Source organism: Micropterus dolomieu, linkage group LG03 (genome assembly GCF_021292245.1).
Source record: "Micropterus dolomieu isolate WLL.071019.BEF.003 ecotype Adirondacks linkage group LG03, ASM2129224v1, whole genome shotgun sequence".
NCBI lineage: Eukaryota > Metazoa > Chordata > Actinopteri > Centrarchiformes > Centrarchidae > Micropterus > Micropterus dolomieu.
The window spans coordinates 14734112-14750423 of NC_060152.1; the positions used below are offsets into that span (position 1 = coordinate 14734112).

The 16312-nt window shown below is 39.4% G+C and overlaps 1 protein-coding gene across 1 annotated transcript; it reads right to left on the reverse strand.

Annotated features, from left to right (window-relative positions):
- Positions 1 to 826: 826 nt before the first annotated feature.
- On the reverse strand, positions 827 to 16063 carry cers2b (ceramide synthase 2b). The gene is made up of 11 exons (XM_046045629.1): positions 15568 to 16063; positions 9877 to 10050; positions 9123 to 9240; positions 8897 to 9015; positions 6674 to 6731; positions 6366 to 6416; positions 5308 to 5400; positions 4520 to 4648; positions 3940 to 4046; positions 3672 to 3825; positions 827 to 2618 (listed from the first exon to the last, which is right to left on the reverse strand). The coding sequence occupies exons 2-11, from the start codon at positions 10047 to 10049 to the stop codon at positions 2469 to 2471; spliced, it is 1152 nt and encodes a 383-aa protein (XP_045901585.1). The 5' UTR covers position 10050; positions 15568 to 16063; the 3' UTR covers positions 827 to 2468.
- Between the last annotated feature and the right edge of the window lie 249 nt (positions 16064 to 16312).

The window sequence follows — 16312 nt, forward strand, 5'->3', positions numbered from 1 at the left end:
TAATGAGGATAGTGCAAAAGTAATAGTTAAAGTTAAACCAACTTTCTTTACTCTTCACCAGGGTGGATATGTGCAATGTCCTTGAAAGGTCCTCTGTAATGCTGATTCACTGGAACCTAAAATGGTTCCACCACAGTTCCACTGATGTAGACAGGGCTGTGTGTCTTATAATAATAATCATACGAATAATAAAATATATTTATTTATATAGCACTCTTAACAATGTTACAAAGTGCTTTAAAAGAAGAAACAAAACCAAACAGGGTCGATTGTTAATCGAAGTAAGAACTAACTATAGCTGCCAGATAAATGTTGTGAAGGTTGTAGTAGTACAAAATTGTACTTTAGTACTGTTCTTGAACAAATGTCTTACTTTACACCACTGTATCTCCTTTGAAATTCAGAGATCTACCTGTATGATTATAAGGGGTATTATTCTAAGAGTGACTACATTAATAAAATTTAAAGAACTCTGTTAAAGTTACTGTATTTTAACTCTGTTAAGTCATATTTTAACATTATGTCAGATGGAGTTTCAAGGGACAAACCCATGTTAAATGGTCTGTTTTTTTGTTGAAATTGAGAAACGTAAAGGATTTACTTGTGTTCGCAGACATGACATATAAAATTAAAAACAACTTCAAAGTGCTTTCATTGTGATTCATGATTTTTGCTTTTATTATTAATAACAATACTTAATTATCATTTTAAACAAAAAATACAAAATAAAAAAATAACACTGTTTCTTCTGTATCACCAGGGAAGAGGAGGCTTCTGGTTGGTCTGGGTTAGTAAAAATAAAAACAACGTGGTGGTGGAATGAGGGTGAGTTTCAAAGGATGGTAATTTATAAAGAAGAGGAGGGAAATGTGTGATGGATGAGGGAGTGGAGGGAGAACATACCAGTCTTAGAGTTGGATCTGTGATGTAAGGTGGAGACGGGAAAGAAAACGAGAGGACGTGAAGACAGGAGAGAGAGCTTCCCATACATTATAGATAAGGCACTTGACATACAAAAAAAACTTTAAAGCATGAGAACAAACCAGCAACACTCATTCGTGAATGAAACTTCAACAGTGAACAGCTAAAAAATGATTAACATATCTTTTACCTCCTTAAAATCAGACAGCAAAACCTGTAAACCTGTTTCATACATAGAATCAAATACCAAAAATCATTCACTTAGATCAACAGTTAAATCAAACCCTGGTTAACAAACATCACTGAGGCAACTAGGCAGCGAATCGAAGAAATCTGGTTCACATTTGTAAAATTTGAAAACGGTTGCTCTGTCCCATTCCATTTGACTTAGTAAAACTTCTGTATTCCAACATCACAGCCCAGTTTCGCAGTGATTTTATGAGAGAGTCATCGGTTTCCAGTAGGTGGCATCAACAGTGTGATTCAAGACTCAACTGGATCAAAGAGCTTCAGCCAAACCGGGGAGGGGAAAACATACAGCTCTGTCAAAACTAGCAGGAAGCTGTGATTTCTATTGCAGTGTTTGTGCTGAGCACTCATGTAGGGTATTCAGGGTATTCCTGACTGCTCAAACAGCAACAAATTGAGAATGATAACCTTTGCAGGTCAGACATCTCTTTTGGAAGCAGGGATTGTACATGATGAGCTATGCTGGATTAAGAATTAAACAAAATTTAAAAAAAGAAAACTAGATTTCCTAAAAAAACAAATACTGACACCAAATTTATTCCTTAAACCTTACAAGGCAGACTATTTTATAAATGGCACAGGCCGCATTGGAGAGCAGAGGCCCACAGTCCTTCTGCAAGTTATTACAGTATATAAGAGAGACTGAATGTTTGTGCAAAGAAGTTGCAATAGCTGAAAATGTACGTAATTGCATAGACAGAAAATTAGGGAAATAAATGCCCTATTGTCTCACTTTCAAAAAACTCACTTTCACTCTCGTTCTTTTAGTAGAAAACAAAAAAATGTACAATGAAATAAAGCCACACAAAATTAAAGCAGAAAGCTATAAAATGGCATTTTAACAGCCATTAGCTGGCTCTAAGGCACACAGAACACGGAAAGCTAAAGTAGAAGCAGCATCACCTCCCTCCCGTGTTCTCTCCACACGTTGCTCCTCTCCATTTTCTCCCCTGTCTCTTTGAAATTTAGGGACCAACATCACAAACTAACAATGATACATTTTTCTCTGATAACAAAGCAAAACAGCCATGCCACGTAATGTAGTGTATCTCATCTGCTGGATGTCTGTGCCCTCTAAAAGTACGAATGAACATGTGTGAGCGTGTTTTTGTGTTGTGCAAAAGTAACAGTGTCAACTTTCCTCAAGATACCTGCTTTTCTTGGTTTTAGGGAATGAATTCCCCTCTCCCTCACCCGTACCCCTTCGTCTTTCTCTTTCTTTTCATCCCCCCTTTCTGCTCCCCTACTGAGGGATATGAGTCCTTCTCACATTCTCTCCTCCTGACACTTGTTTGCTTTCACTCTGTCTTGCTGTGGTTGTTGTTGTGGACTATGTGACCATTCTGCACCGGCCCATTTTTCTTCATGTCCTTTTTATCCTCCTCATCTTCCTCTTCTTCTGATTCATCTGTTTCATCTTTGTCACTCCTGTCATCGTCCACTTTTTCCTGGTAAAAAAAAAGTCATTTAGAAATACATGATTAATCACGGGGTCCTTCCGTTCCAACTGTACTGGAGCTCTGGCAAGTGTAAGACCAAACTCAAACTCAAAAAAAAAAAAATAAATAGCTGTATAAAGAGCGGCGTGAAGTCTGATAAATTGCCTCAAGTGATGTCACTTGAATCAGTGTCGGTTGGGGCTCAATCTCTGACCAAAATATCAGTGGTCAAAGTGCACAATGGACAATATATATATGCACCAGGTTTTGAGAAGAATGCGTAGGATAAAAAACAAAATAGCTTTGGTTCTGCTGAATCGACTTTGAACCTTTTTCAAAAAACACAATCCGAATGTTAAGATAATGTTAATAATAATTAGTGTGCAATGCTAAATCAGCGGAGAACGCTTTTAACTGTGAGTTCATCTACTTTCTGTAATTATACTCAGCTCCTTTCGCAGCTTACACATGAAGTGACACTTCCCCATGACACTTCAAGGTCTTCACCTTGAAAAAAGAAAAATGTCTTTAGCTCTTCTAACTCCAACAAGGTTAAGTGTTTATACATGGTTTACTCCAGCTGCTTTCAGTGCTTGCACTTCAGTTGACACTTCAACTGAACTCTTCCAGCTCAATTTATTTTTTTAACACCTCTGATTCTACAAATTCACTCAGTGCTTACACTTTAAATGTAAATTTCATTCTGACTTTTGCCTTTTCCAGTATTTTATTTTATCTTGTGGGTATTTACTGTATACTTGTCTTTTAACTTGGTGGTGGTGATGGATCAGTGGATATTACACATGCCTTTGATGTGAGAGACCCAGGTTTGAATCCACTGTAAGACACCAATGTGTCCCTGAGCAAGACACTCGTTGCTCCAAAGGCAAGCGACCTCTGACATATAACAACTGTAAGTCGCTTTGGATAAAAGCGTCAGCTAAATGACTTAATGTTTAATCAGTGGTGAATGATAAAAGATGTGAGAGCAGACATTTCCATGATATAATGGATGACTTAACATAATCTCGAACTTTGCATTACATTTCTTTGCTTGCTTACATTGTTGGTGAGGAAGCGGAGTGCTATGCGTATGATGAGGATGGCCCAGAAGATATGTAGACACTGCAGAATCATCAAAAGTCCGTTGAAAAAGTAGTAGCCAAAGAAGGGTTCATAGATGGTCACTGGGTAAACCCAAGTACAGTAAATAATCCTGCAATACAGACAGTGAAGATAAAGGACAAGGTAACTTAATTACAATACATATGTATTAATTATTGTATATATGTATATTATAATTAAACAATTGTTTAAAACGTGTGTGTACCGGAAGGGGAAGATGACCAGGCGAGTGACAATAAAGATTGCAGCAAATACAATGAAGATGTAGTTACAGGCATTTCGCCACCCAGCATAGTTGAACATCTTTGCAGACTGTCAGAGGGAGAGAGAAAGAAAGAACATTTAGTTTAATCGGAAAGTTGCAGATAAATGGATAATGTATTTGTTTGAATAACAAAAAAGGTAGTTTGCCTCTATCCCACTAAAGATAACCTAAGTGTAGTTTCCTCCACAAGGTGGCAATGTATCATAAGTGTGTTTCCACCAGAATTGATCTCATTTGAAGTTTCATAGCACTCATTGAATAATGTGTGAACAGAGCTAAGCTGGAGCATGTAAACAGTCTAAACTGTATTTTTCTTTTTGATAGAGATATATGACATCAACAGAAAATATGATTTGTTGATTATTCATACTTGCGCCTTTCATATTTACAAATTTACTGCATATGACTTTGCGTACATAGTTCACTGGTTGGGATTGCAGGCACATGTTTGCTTGCCAAGGAGTGCAAAACAAAATACTTTGAATGTATAGTGCTGCAATGACCCTTTGGAGACATTTACCTCAAGGAGGTAATCAGAGGAGTCGTGCACCAGCATGATGAGAGTTCCAGCACGGATGTAGTTAACACACCAGGAGAAGCTGATGAGGAGGATGGTCGCTACATGGTGAACAATCTGCTCCTTGAAGTCCTAAAGAGAAGGAGGCATGGGGAAAGGAGACATAACAGTTATGCTGAGAAAAAAGGGGTAATGTTGGGAATATATATACACATATATATGTGTTTTTGTGTGTACATATATATATATATATACAGATATCAAAAGTCAGATGTGTGTGTGTGTATCAACATATATATATATATATTTATATATACACAGATATATATATATGTTTATAGTGGGTTTATAGTGGGTCTGTGAGTGAAGTGGTAAATCCTGCTTAAGAGGCAACTATGTTAGAATATTATGTTGGAGAATCACACTTTGACTGTTTGGTAAGATTTCGGCCACTGTGCTCAGCTGACCCAGGCTGAGCAAAGTCCAAACACACACACACACACACTTAAATGCACTTGTAACAACAGTCCAACCATGGTCCGTACCAGATGTCAAACTGATCAGACAGTGAAAACAGACTTTCTGTTCCTCTTGCGTACAATTGATTATGATATACTAAACATATAAAAGTGAAAAACAATTTAATAGCTGTGTAAATTACATTTTTTTTCCATTTACACTATTTGTTGTGTATCTTTTCCTTTGGTTCCCATGCAAGTCTTTTGTTTTATTATACCACCTCAACTAAGGAGTAATTTACAGAAATAAATAAAAGAGCTAAATTCACTCACTTTACGTTTGACATCAGAAGCCACACTGAAGAGCAGAGAGCTGTAGAAACCCAGCTCAATCATGTAGTACCAATACTGAGATGGCAGGAGAGTCTGCGGAAGAGGAAACAGATATTTCATTTCAAAATCCATACAACAATGTGAGCTAATCTATATTGGAAACTAGGTCTGCAACCAACCATTATTTTAATTCAGAAAATAGTGAAAAATGTTTATAACAAGATGACATCCAGGTTGACATATTTAAATTGCTTGTTTTGTATGGCTAGAGTCCAAAACCAAATAAATTTAGTTAATTATTATAGACGACAGAGAACCAACCAATAGTGACATTTAAGAGACTGGAATTACTTAAATCATCCTTTCAGCTATATTGGGAACATGAAAGGTATTGTGTGATTTGAGCATTAGGGTTTCTGCTGTGTTCCCGAAATCAAATTTAATACTTTTTTATCCCCTTTCAATAAAATTTTATACCTTTTTCACAATTGTACCAGTCAAAGAATGACAAACACCAGTAGGCACAATAAGGCCTATGATCCTTTATAAAGAACATTCAATTTTATCAACATTTATTTCACATTTTGTCAATACTTCCCAGCTGTGTATAACCATAATTCCTAGTGATATAATTAATACATTAATTAATCAATGACCTGGACCCAGATAAGTGGCAGAACATTGATGGATGGATTAACCAACTAAAAAAAAATAATGAATTAATTAAAGTTTTTTCCGAAATTAACACTTGCCCATTATGAGGTGATGAGCTTCCTAGCTACTGTGGCTAGCGACAGTGTTAGCTGCAGATCTGATGGCGCTGACTGAAACTGCACAAAATAGGATTGATCACCCTCCTGCAGCACAATCTCATCAGTCTCACTCGTAGTTTATATATGTATAACGGTATAACGTCTCCCACCAAAGATCTTATACATGCTTTTAAATACTTTCTACAGCCTTTTTGTGAGGGAACTGAATTCAAAACTGTTTAAGACGTTTTAAGACCTGCAGATACCCTGGTGCATTCAGTGTACATAGCCATCCCAGAGACGTACCAGTACAGGAAAGCCTTGCCACATCTCCTTCAGGTCATACAGCCAAGGTTTCTGTAAATAGAGACGCAACGTGAATGAGACAGCAGAGCTCGACAGGTGTATTTATATCAACTGACTCAGCATGGCCATGAGTCAGTCCTGCCCCTCTGATGCGAGAGGTGTGGTTATCGCAACTGACTACCATGGAAACTGTCACGTTATGATGGCAGGGCAGGTGGCAAATGATGATGTGAACTTAAAGAGACGAGAGGAAGAGGAAGAGGAGGAGGAGGAGGAGAAGGTGCCGAGGTTAACATGGCAGTACTCACATCGATGAGGGCGGCCAGGCCAGCAATGAAAGCAAGAAGGTAAAAGGTAAATCTCCAACTGCAAGAGAACACACACATACAAACACACTTTCTGCTCAGTCAATGGGAAAAAGACAATAGACACATTTTCTACCAGCAGACACATAAATGCATCACACACAAATTCTCGCTCACAAACACACAAGAGCGCAAGTTGGAAAGAAATGGCTGAATGAGCTGCCTGGAAAAATCTGGTGAACTTCGCTGAGAATGTCAAATCAGGACACACAACCAAACACGTGCGGACAGACAATGAGAGCTGTCAGTCAGCATCCTCCCCAGTTAATATCCTGTAATAGAGACAGTGCGGGGTCATTACTGCTACAGCCTCTCGTACAGGTTCAGTGAGGGTATTTCCATGGAGAAACAGAAGAACAGAAAGGTGAATGTAGTAAAAGAAGAGACAGTGAGAGTGTGAGAGACACACCAGTGGCGGAAATAAGGGAGAAAGACAGAAAGCCTGTTGTGGGCGCAGAAACAATAGATTGATTCAGAACAGAAATATTGTAACACTCGCAGCGAAAGACACACCATAACCGGAGAGTGATAAACATGCAGTGACATGCACATCCTCACACACACTCATGAGCATTTTACACAGAACATCAATCCACTATACACTAACTTAAAGATATTCTTCCACACACATTTCTGCCACCATTACAGCACAAAGAAGGAAGTTGAATTTCAGTTCAAGGGAGAGGCTTTGGAAGGAGGCCTGAAGGAAGAGGGTAGGATTTCGTCGTTTGGATACTTTCAAAATCTTGCTGTCTCTTGCTAGATTCTCCAATGTTGCCTAACCCAGCTCTAACAGTGACAAAAACAATCTCAGCAGATGGAGTTGCCCAGTTGTTACGGAAATGTAGATGTTGGAAGTGTGTCTGAGCATTTTAAGGACTTATTTACATCAGGTCTGAATTAAAACAATAGTCCTGTGCCCAAATGTACAATGAAAGAGATTTTACTATCTTTCTCTTCTTACTGCTCATTAAAAGCTCCCTTCCTAATGTGCTTCCAATCAACGATAAAATCCACAGGGCTCGTTCTGTTTAAAAATTTATTCCAAAGTTTATTGGAAGCTAATATGAGGCTTCAGCAGTCTGATTTAGACAAATTAAGAAGTTACCCCTCCACTTCCTGCCTGAAATATGTTAATGTCCAGTATGAACACAAGAAATGATTAAAGCATGCAAATGGACGCTTGGCTATCGTTTTAAGGCAGACTTGAAATTTGAACGCTTACATTTCCAAGCAAATGAGCAATCCCATCCCATGTGGAAAATCCTGTGACATAGTCAAAGGCTCCAGAAAAGCTACTGAGTTGACAGTGTGGTGAAACTGTTAGTGTCAAATGCTGTTTCCAAAGTCAAGAATAATTCTTAGAGGGACTGTTTCTTCAATACTGTTCTGTGTCTTCTTGTATTTTGGGGTGAACTGACTTTAAGTCACCTAAAAAAAGCTTTTATGGATCTGTCGACAAACATAAACAATGATAATGAAGCTAATGGTATCGGTAGTCACGTCACAACAGAGAAGTTATAGACTGAACACAACATATGGGGTGGATAGTATAGATCACCCTTGAATGTGTAAGTCTACATGCATATCACTGAACATTTGCCTGTGTGTCACTTCTAGATATGCTAAAAGTGTTATGCTAGCTGCTGCTGTTTATGGCACTCTTATAGATATGTGTCTCTGTCATCCTTTACATATTTTTTAAGGGTCATCTGTTGTGTGTTGGTGTGAATCTTGCCAGCTGACACTAACTAGTTTCAATAGCCTTGTATTATCAGGCGATCATGCTGTTGGTTTAGCCTCTGCTACAGCTAATGCTGACACATAAAAATAACCTACAGTAGTGAGAGAGCTGTTGTCGCCAGGGCCCTGTGCTAATGAGTGTGTGGATGGTTGGATTTGTGTGTGTGAGAGAAGAGTAGGGGCTACAGGCATGGCAGCAGCAGAGTGGCATTGTAATGAGTGCATGTTAAAAATAGAGGGCTACTTTTGCCCTCAGACATGTACTCATATAGCCAGAGGAATGCACGCAAGAGCAGGCAGCTGTTTCAACCTGCTCCATAATTCTATAGAATTGTGCACATATATGTTTAAAAAAGTGTGTGTGTGTGTGTGTGTGTGAGAGAGAGTGTGTATGTGTGTGTGTGTTTGTGTGTGTGCGTTTACCTGGCCTCCCGAAACTTTTTGAGCAAACTCGGCCTGTCCTGGTTCCTTCGTCTCCTGAACCATCGCTGCACTTGTCTTTCTGAATAACCAGTCTGCTTGCAAAGGCTTGCTATTGAAGTCTGAGAAAGGCATAAAAGGGTCAGATTTAAGTTTATAATTCCCTGACAACACACATAGCATGGTACTCTGTCTTCTTAAGCGTGTATGGGCATGTGGGAACACCTACCTGTGTGGGGTTTTTGGTAATGTTACAGTAGTGGGACTCCAGTGAGGGGTTGTGAGGGGCTTTGAGCCGTACTGTCTCTTTCACGCCAAGCAGAGAGGCCAGGGGTGTAGCCACCATCCTGCAATCACAAAAAGGTTGTCAAGGGAAAAGTAAAGGGAGGCGAAGTTAGACACAGTGGCAAAATGAAGAAGCATAGATGCAGTACAGGATGCAATCATGTGAACTCTTTTAATTTGAATTACCCAAATTCACGTTGAATGAAGCCATTTGAATTATTTGAGGTTAGGATGATGTAAGTCAGGATGACAAGAAGAGAGTGTTTCATACTAAATGAACATGATGAGGAAGAGAGCTCATTAGCAACAAAACACAGGTGGTCTCTATAACGGTTGTCTGATTTCCAAAATATTTGCTACTGGAAACAGGAACACTGTACTTGTGTGAGAAACAATATGAGTCACTTGAAAGAAAGGAGCCTCACATACTATAAAGTAGGACACAACAATGGAAACATTACTGTAAATAACTGCTAAGAAAAAAGAACGAGATAATAATTAGAGGTCAGAGGATGAGATAAATGATGGGCAGACTATAGAAAGAGAAGGCAGCAGTCAAGGGGAAAAGACAAGAGTTAGACTCGACAGGAGGAGGGAGAGAAATATGTAAACATAGAGAAAGCAAATGTTTGAATTAATAACCAGACATAGATGAGGTGCACAGATATCAAGGAAGACAGCGAGAAAAATGGACTGACCTTTCAAAGATCTGACGGATAATAAGGAATACAAGGGCGATGGGTATCGCCACCCACAAGTCGCGGGCTTTAGCGTATATTCGTCCATCCCGATCTTCCAGGTCAGCCCAGCCCAGGCCCTCTGGAAACCACAGCCGCTCCTGCCAGAACCACTCGCTCAGCCCTGACATCATCCTGCAATACAGGACACACAAGAAGTCACCACCAACGCTATGGGTTAGTAAAGATGGTAAGATAAAGTCTTGAGAATACGCGTTCTAGAGGCAGAATCCACACCCTAAAGAAATACAAATGGTGACATGGTTCTACCTAATATCTGAATACACAAGCAGTCTACAGGGCCTTGATTTAAAGGTAGCAGCTATACAGGCCTGGCTATTTATATGGTAAGACATCTGTGATTAGGAATGTTTGGTACCATGTAATTAAGAGAATTAGAGGATGGTATAAACGTCTCCTTCTTGCTGGAAGCCTGGCTGTAGGTTTTTCCTAATGCATATAACAGAGCACAGGCAACAGGCAGGGAGCTCAGGAGGCCCACGTGAGGGAGGAGAAATCAGACCTACAACCAACTGAGCTTCATGCTTTCAGCGCCAGCACTTTCCTAAAAAGTTGACAGCAGCTGCGAGAGTTGGTTTTTACTCTAAGAGTACAGAGATTATTTTTTTCTGCTGCTAAGCTCAGGGAGTGGCAGAGGAAGAGAGTAAAAGGGTTGGCGGTGAGGGAGAACAAGCGTCTGAGGGATGTGAGTAATGATTCATCCATATGTGCAGAACAGCGGGGGTGTCCACACCGCACACTACATCTCTGGAGAAATAAAGTATTTCAATTTCTTTCTCTTTGTCTTATTCCCTGACTAGGTCTTTAAATACAGCTAATTTAAATCAGCTCCTGATGTGTGACACTGACTGACCAACCTTCATTAAGTCAAGCCTAAACATAAAACATATTGCTGCTAGTTGTAGCCTCTGACACTATACATGAGACGGTGCCATGGTTGAGGGCACTGATTTCCACATCATGTTATGTTAGTCATGGCCCGTTTCCTGTTGCAACAGCAAGGCTGGCCGAGCACTGGGCTTTCCCTTCTTCCTCTCCCTCCCCCCTCAGCACAGGTGGTGGTGGATGGGAAGGGTGACATTTTTTTTTCCCAGTGATTTTGCCAACTCTTCCACTTCAGGAGCACTTATCTTACTTTTCCTGGACTGCCCTGCCAGAACTTGTGAGCTCTGCTGAACAGCATGATTGTGTGCATGTCTATCTCCATAAAAAAAACTGATAACAAAATGAGCTTCTGAGCACAAATGTAGATGATTCAAAAGGCAGAAAAACTGAGAAACGCAGGAGGCAAGTAGACTACATTGACTTCCATGTGTAATAAATTATTTCCTACATAATGCTGTAATTAGTCTCAATATACATGCAAAGACACCAAAATACTTGCAACTAAACAAGGACAATGTATTTATAGTTTGGATTGCTTCTATGTGGAGGCAAAGTAGGATTCAGCAGGATATTTTTAGGGTTACTAGTTGAGATAATCCAGTGAATTCATCATTTTAAAGTTCTTTTTTCCTCCCCACACAGCTTTCTTAACAACAAATTCCATTGGCCAACAGGGTCATATGACCAGACTCTGACCATTTCAGAGGTCCAATAAAAATAAAGGATCCTTCTGGCAGGGGAGGGAGAAAGGAAGTTCTCCATCTCCTCTCTTTCTCTCCTCCTCACTATGAATACAGCTGTGGTGATTGTAAACAGAGATCTAGCTCCAGGCTGGCAGACTACAGCTCCAGATGTTACTGATATGTTTCTTTTCAGCTCTACCTGAAACCTAAGTTTACAAACCCCTAATGGAGTTTCTCAAAAATGGATGAAATGAAGGGAACAAGCCTCAGAGGAAAACCTAAACAGACCAGACTGGAACCTGGTACAGAGTCCTGGAATATTTGGAGAATGTAAACATATTGCCACTATACAGAAGGATTGCTCTAGCTGCCCCATTCATTCCTCTCCATGCACGAATAACATCATATGGAGTTTTACAGACACCCAATACCTTGTTTATCTGATGATGATAGGAGACTGAGTCAACAATAGAAACACGTGTACAGTAGCCATATGCTGACCGTGAGTCACTCATAACATACCATCAATGAGTGTATAACTACCCATTTACTCATATCCATCCGTACTTAAGCTGTTCATCGACAGCTGAATATTTGAAACCACAGCTTTTAAAAAGACAGACACAGAAAGATGAGACAGCAGAAATAGCATACACTGTGGACCACTTGACATGAGAGGTCAAAGCTGAGTATTCACTAGCTCAGGTTTGATAAGAGACAGAACGGCACATCGACCACATGCTGATTTCTCAAAAGGTCAAAAGACTGGAGTCAAAGTGGGACTGAGTCAGTCAGATTAGTCAGCAAAGCTAAATTATTTTATGGACTTGAACGTTGCTCTAGCTCATATGGACTAACTGTTGTCACTTTAGAGCTACAACGTAAACAGACAAACTCAAACTGCCTATGAATGGATTACTACTAGCCTAATTTGTGCAAGGTAGGGTTGAACAATATGCAACAAAATAATATTACGATATATTGCATGTTGCGATTTCGATAATATTACAATTCAAGTCCTACTGTTAGGTAGGTAAGCTGCCATTGAATGCTTGGTCATATTCATTTTACGTATTTTTTGATTAGATATTTCCAGAACTGAATAATTGACCCTAACCCTAAATCTAGACTGCATTTTGTTCATGCAAAGTTTTTTTATAGATACCTTAAAACAGAGAAAATGAACACTAAGTTTAGCTCATTTTGTTAAATATGGGGGAAATGATTCTGTCAAAAACATTTTATATTCCTCATTGTGACTTTATGAAAAAGTACCATTTGGCATCAGTGCCAAAGCTCAGGTGTCATACTAACAAGTATTGCAAGATCTCAAATGATACCCAGCTCTAAGTCTGACATATTAGTCTACAGCATATTGAGCGGAGGAATAGCCACAATAGATAGTTCACTGATAAATCTGACTGTTTTGTAAATTGATTAAAACATTGTGGTAGTCTTCCTCTGCAATAAAAATTATGTAATAGGTCATCTCTCTCACCTATTTTGATTATCAATTAATCGTTTGAGTCATTTTTCAAGCAAAAAATGCCAAACATTCACTGGTTCTACCTTCTCACATGTAAATATTTTATGATTTCTCTGTCATATATTATAGTAACTGAATATATTTGGGTATGAACTGTTGGTCGGATACATCTGCCGATTTGAATAGGCCACGTTAGCCTGTAGGCAATTATATAATGGTTATTTTTGACTATGTTCTGAAATTTTATAGACTATAGAATTTTGTAATTTAGTACTTGGCTGACTAATCAATAATGACAATCATTGTTAGTTGCAAGTTTAAATGCTGTTTTAGTGTAATTTCAACACTGACAAGAGTAAAATGTTTGATGGAAACACTACATGTACTGTACTGGTACAAAGTTGTGGTTATAGCAAACATTATCAGCTGGTAGGTATTAAGTACGTCAACCTTCTGTACTGACTCTCTTCATTTCTTGTGGTCCAACATCCAGCCACAGTTTGCACACCACAGTAAAAACCACAAAATCCTGAATGCACATATTGTGTGATGAAGTGGTGGTTCAGGAGGTTGACAGGCTCTCTGCACATGGTTCATTAGCTGTAACTCAGGTCATGCCTTGGATATTTTGAGCCAGAGGCTTTTGAGGGTGAATCATACAGATTCTTCACATTTTAGACTTTGCTGTTTGACAGGAAACAGTTATGTGCAATTTTATCAGAGTACAAGATACAGTGGACTGCAGAACAAGTATATACAGCCAGTGGAAGAACATTTAAAATCATTCCAAGGGCAGACAGACAATCTGTAGTGATCTGTTGTATCACCGTTATGCAATCATCTTTAGATAGTGATCACAAGAAAATTTCAATACCTTTGACACTGATCTGTGACCCTGATGAATTATTCACGGTAAATGCATCAGTCAGCAGACTGATTTGAATAGGGTCGTTGAGGAGGTGTGAGGATAATATTGTCATGCCGATTCTCTCCTGACTGAATGGGCGATGATTCTGCCATTTGAGTAAAAAACATTTACCTTGCAGAGTAACTAGATTGGCCCCTGGATATTTGTGAGGCTAGTCTTTCTGTTGAGTGGAAGCTCAGAAGGGTAATCATCAAACACTAGCAACACTGAGGTATTGTTTTGCAAAGATGATGAAGAAGAAGTAATCATTGACAGATGATTAAGTATTTATTTCTGTCCGGGTTAGGAAGCGATAAACCAAACTAAAGTGTATAAAGTGTATAAATATGTTTTGTTCTCCAGACTGTCTGGGTTTTGTGGGACTAACATGATGTCTGACCTAGATGCAAAGCTTTCATCAATAAGAGGGTTTCTGTTCTCAGTGAATCTTTGGTTAGTTTTTCAAATCACATATAAGCATCAAGTAGTCTGGGGCAGGAAAAATAATAATTTTCATCAATGTTTATGATGTCTATTAAATTAAGGGGAAAAGGGAAAAATGGGCATCACAATTTCCCAGAGTGCATTGGTGAGTTTGTTTGACCATCTAAAACTAACCCAAAGACAAGTCGTTTACAAGGATATATAAAAAGCAGCAAATAATCGCATTAAATAAGCTGGAAGCTGCTTAATAAATTACTATAACAATTAATCGATTACTAAAATAGTTTAATTTTCTCTCACAATCAACTATGTGATGAACTAACTGTCAGAAGTTAATGGGACTTTTAGGCTAAACCCATTAAACAGATGTTTGACCTGGATACAACTCTTGACAATACATGCACACATATTTATTATCATGTCATTCATTTACATAGATTTGAGTATGAATGAATGCTCACAAGTCTCAGCTGGTTACAAACAAAACAAGGCTAACGTTACTGTTACTAACGTTACCATGTCATTCCTCTGGACTTCCTGTGGCAGTAGTACCTTTTCTCAAATTATTAGATTATTAATCCCCAAATATTTTAAATATGGGTGTTTCCTGGCAATTTATTATATTTTTATTGCCCTAATCTTTTAAATGTGGTTTTTTCCCATCAATGTAAGGTTCATACTAATTTAGTGTAGCTACTCTAAAATGAAACAGCAGAAAAGCGAAGTGATGACCACAACGATGCCAAGTAGGAGGGTCCCAAACAACAACAAAAAAACATCACTTTAATTTAAAAAAAAAAAGTTAGGCTTAGGGTTATAATATTTCTGTCTGTATCTCATGGTGTTAGTAGCCGTGGCTTGTAACGTTATGGTTGTTACAGTGATAATGTCGCATGATCTGCTAGTTAGCAACATTCAGAAACCGATCCATTTTTGGGCCACACGCCAGGCTGCCCTCGTGTCTTTATATTAGACAACAAAGCTTACCGGTTATATGCCTGCTTTCAATTAGTTACAACTCTACACGGCAATATAAGCGTTTTGCTCGTTAAATAAAAACCCAAATGGCCCTGCAATATTCAATTAACAGATTCCTACATGAATGCGTAATGACGTCTAAGCGATGTGAGGATGCGGAGCGTGCGCCCGCTGCTAACCCGCTCACGCGCATATAAACGAATAACGTCTAACATTACTTGCCTACATGAAAGGGCAGCGGTACTTACTTTGGTGTTTTTCCCCCGTAGTGAAGCGTAAAATACGGCTCGCAAACAGACAGAAATGTGTTCCTCTTCTTCCACAAAGTCGTCCTGGTCCCACCTAGCTAGCTAGCTAAAAACCTAACGGTCCCGTTCAGTTTGTCCAGCCCGCTGGTTGCGTTCAGAACGGGCGCAGTTTGTGTCCCAAGTTTAGTATCCGGACTGATTTTTACACCTTTTCATGCTGTAACGTTACAAAGTTTGCTTTCTTCCTAAGTAAAACATTGATGGATCGGGGGTTAAAACAACAAAAGTGGCGTCAGATGGGAGAATTAGTGAAATGGTGCAATGCGACCCGCAACAAATACTCCGTCAGTTTTCTGTCTCTCGTCGTGTCCCAGCTAATTTCCCCCCCACTTGTGTGTCCCAGCAGTCGGCGGGGTCTGGCAGGGTGTCTGATCGGGCAGAGGCGGAGGTTGGGCCGGCACGAGAGCGGACTGAGGGGCGCAGACAGAGGGAGAAGTGAGCGAGTAACGGAGAGGGAGGGACGCAGATGACGTCCAAGCACATGAGAGAGCATTTGCCTGACACCCACCCACACCCACCCACACCCACCCACACACACACACACACACACACCCACCCACACACACACACAGACACACAAAAAGTGTTACCCTCCTTTGTATAATTCAGAACTGCGGTAATAATGGTGGCAGACCCTTGTAGTCTGGTCCATCTTATTTTCACTCTCAGGCCTTTGATTTTTTAA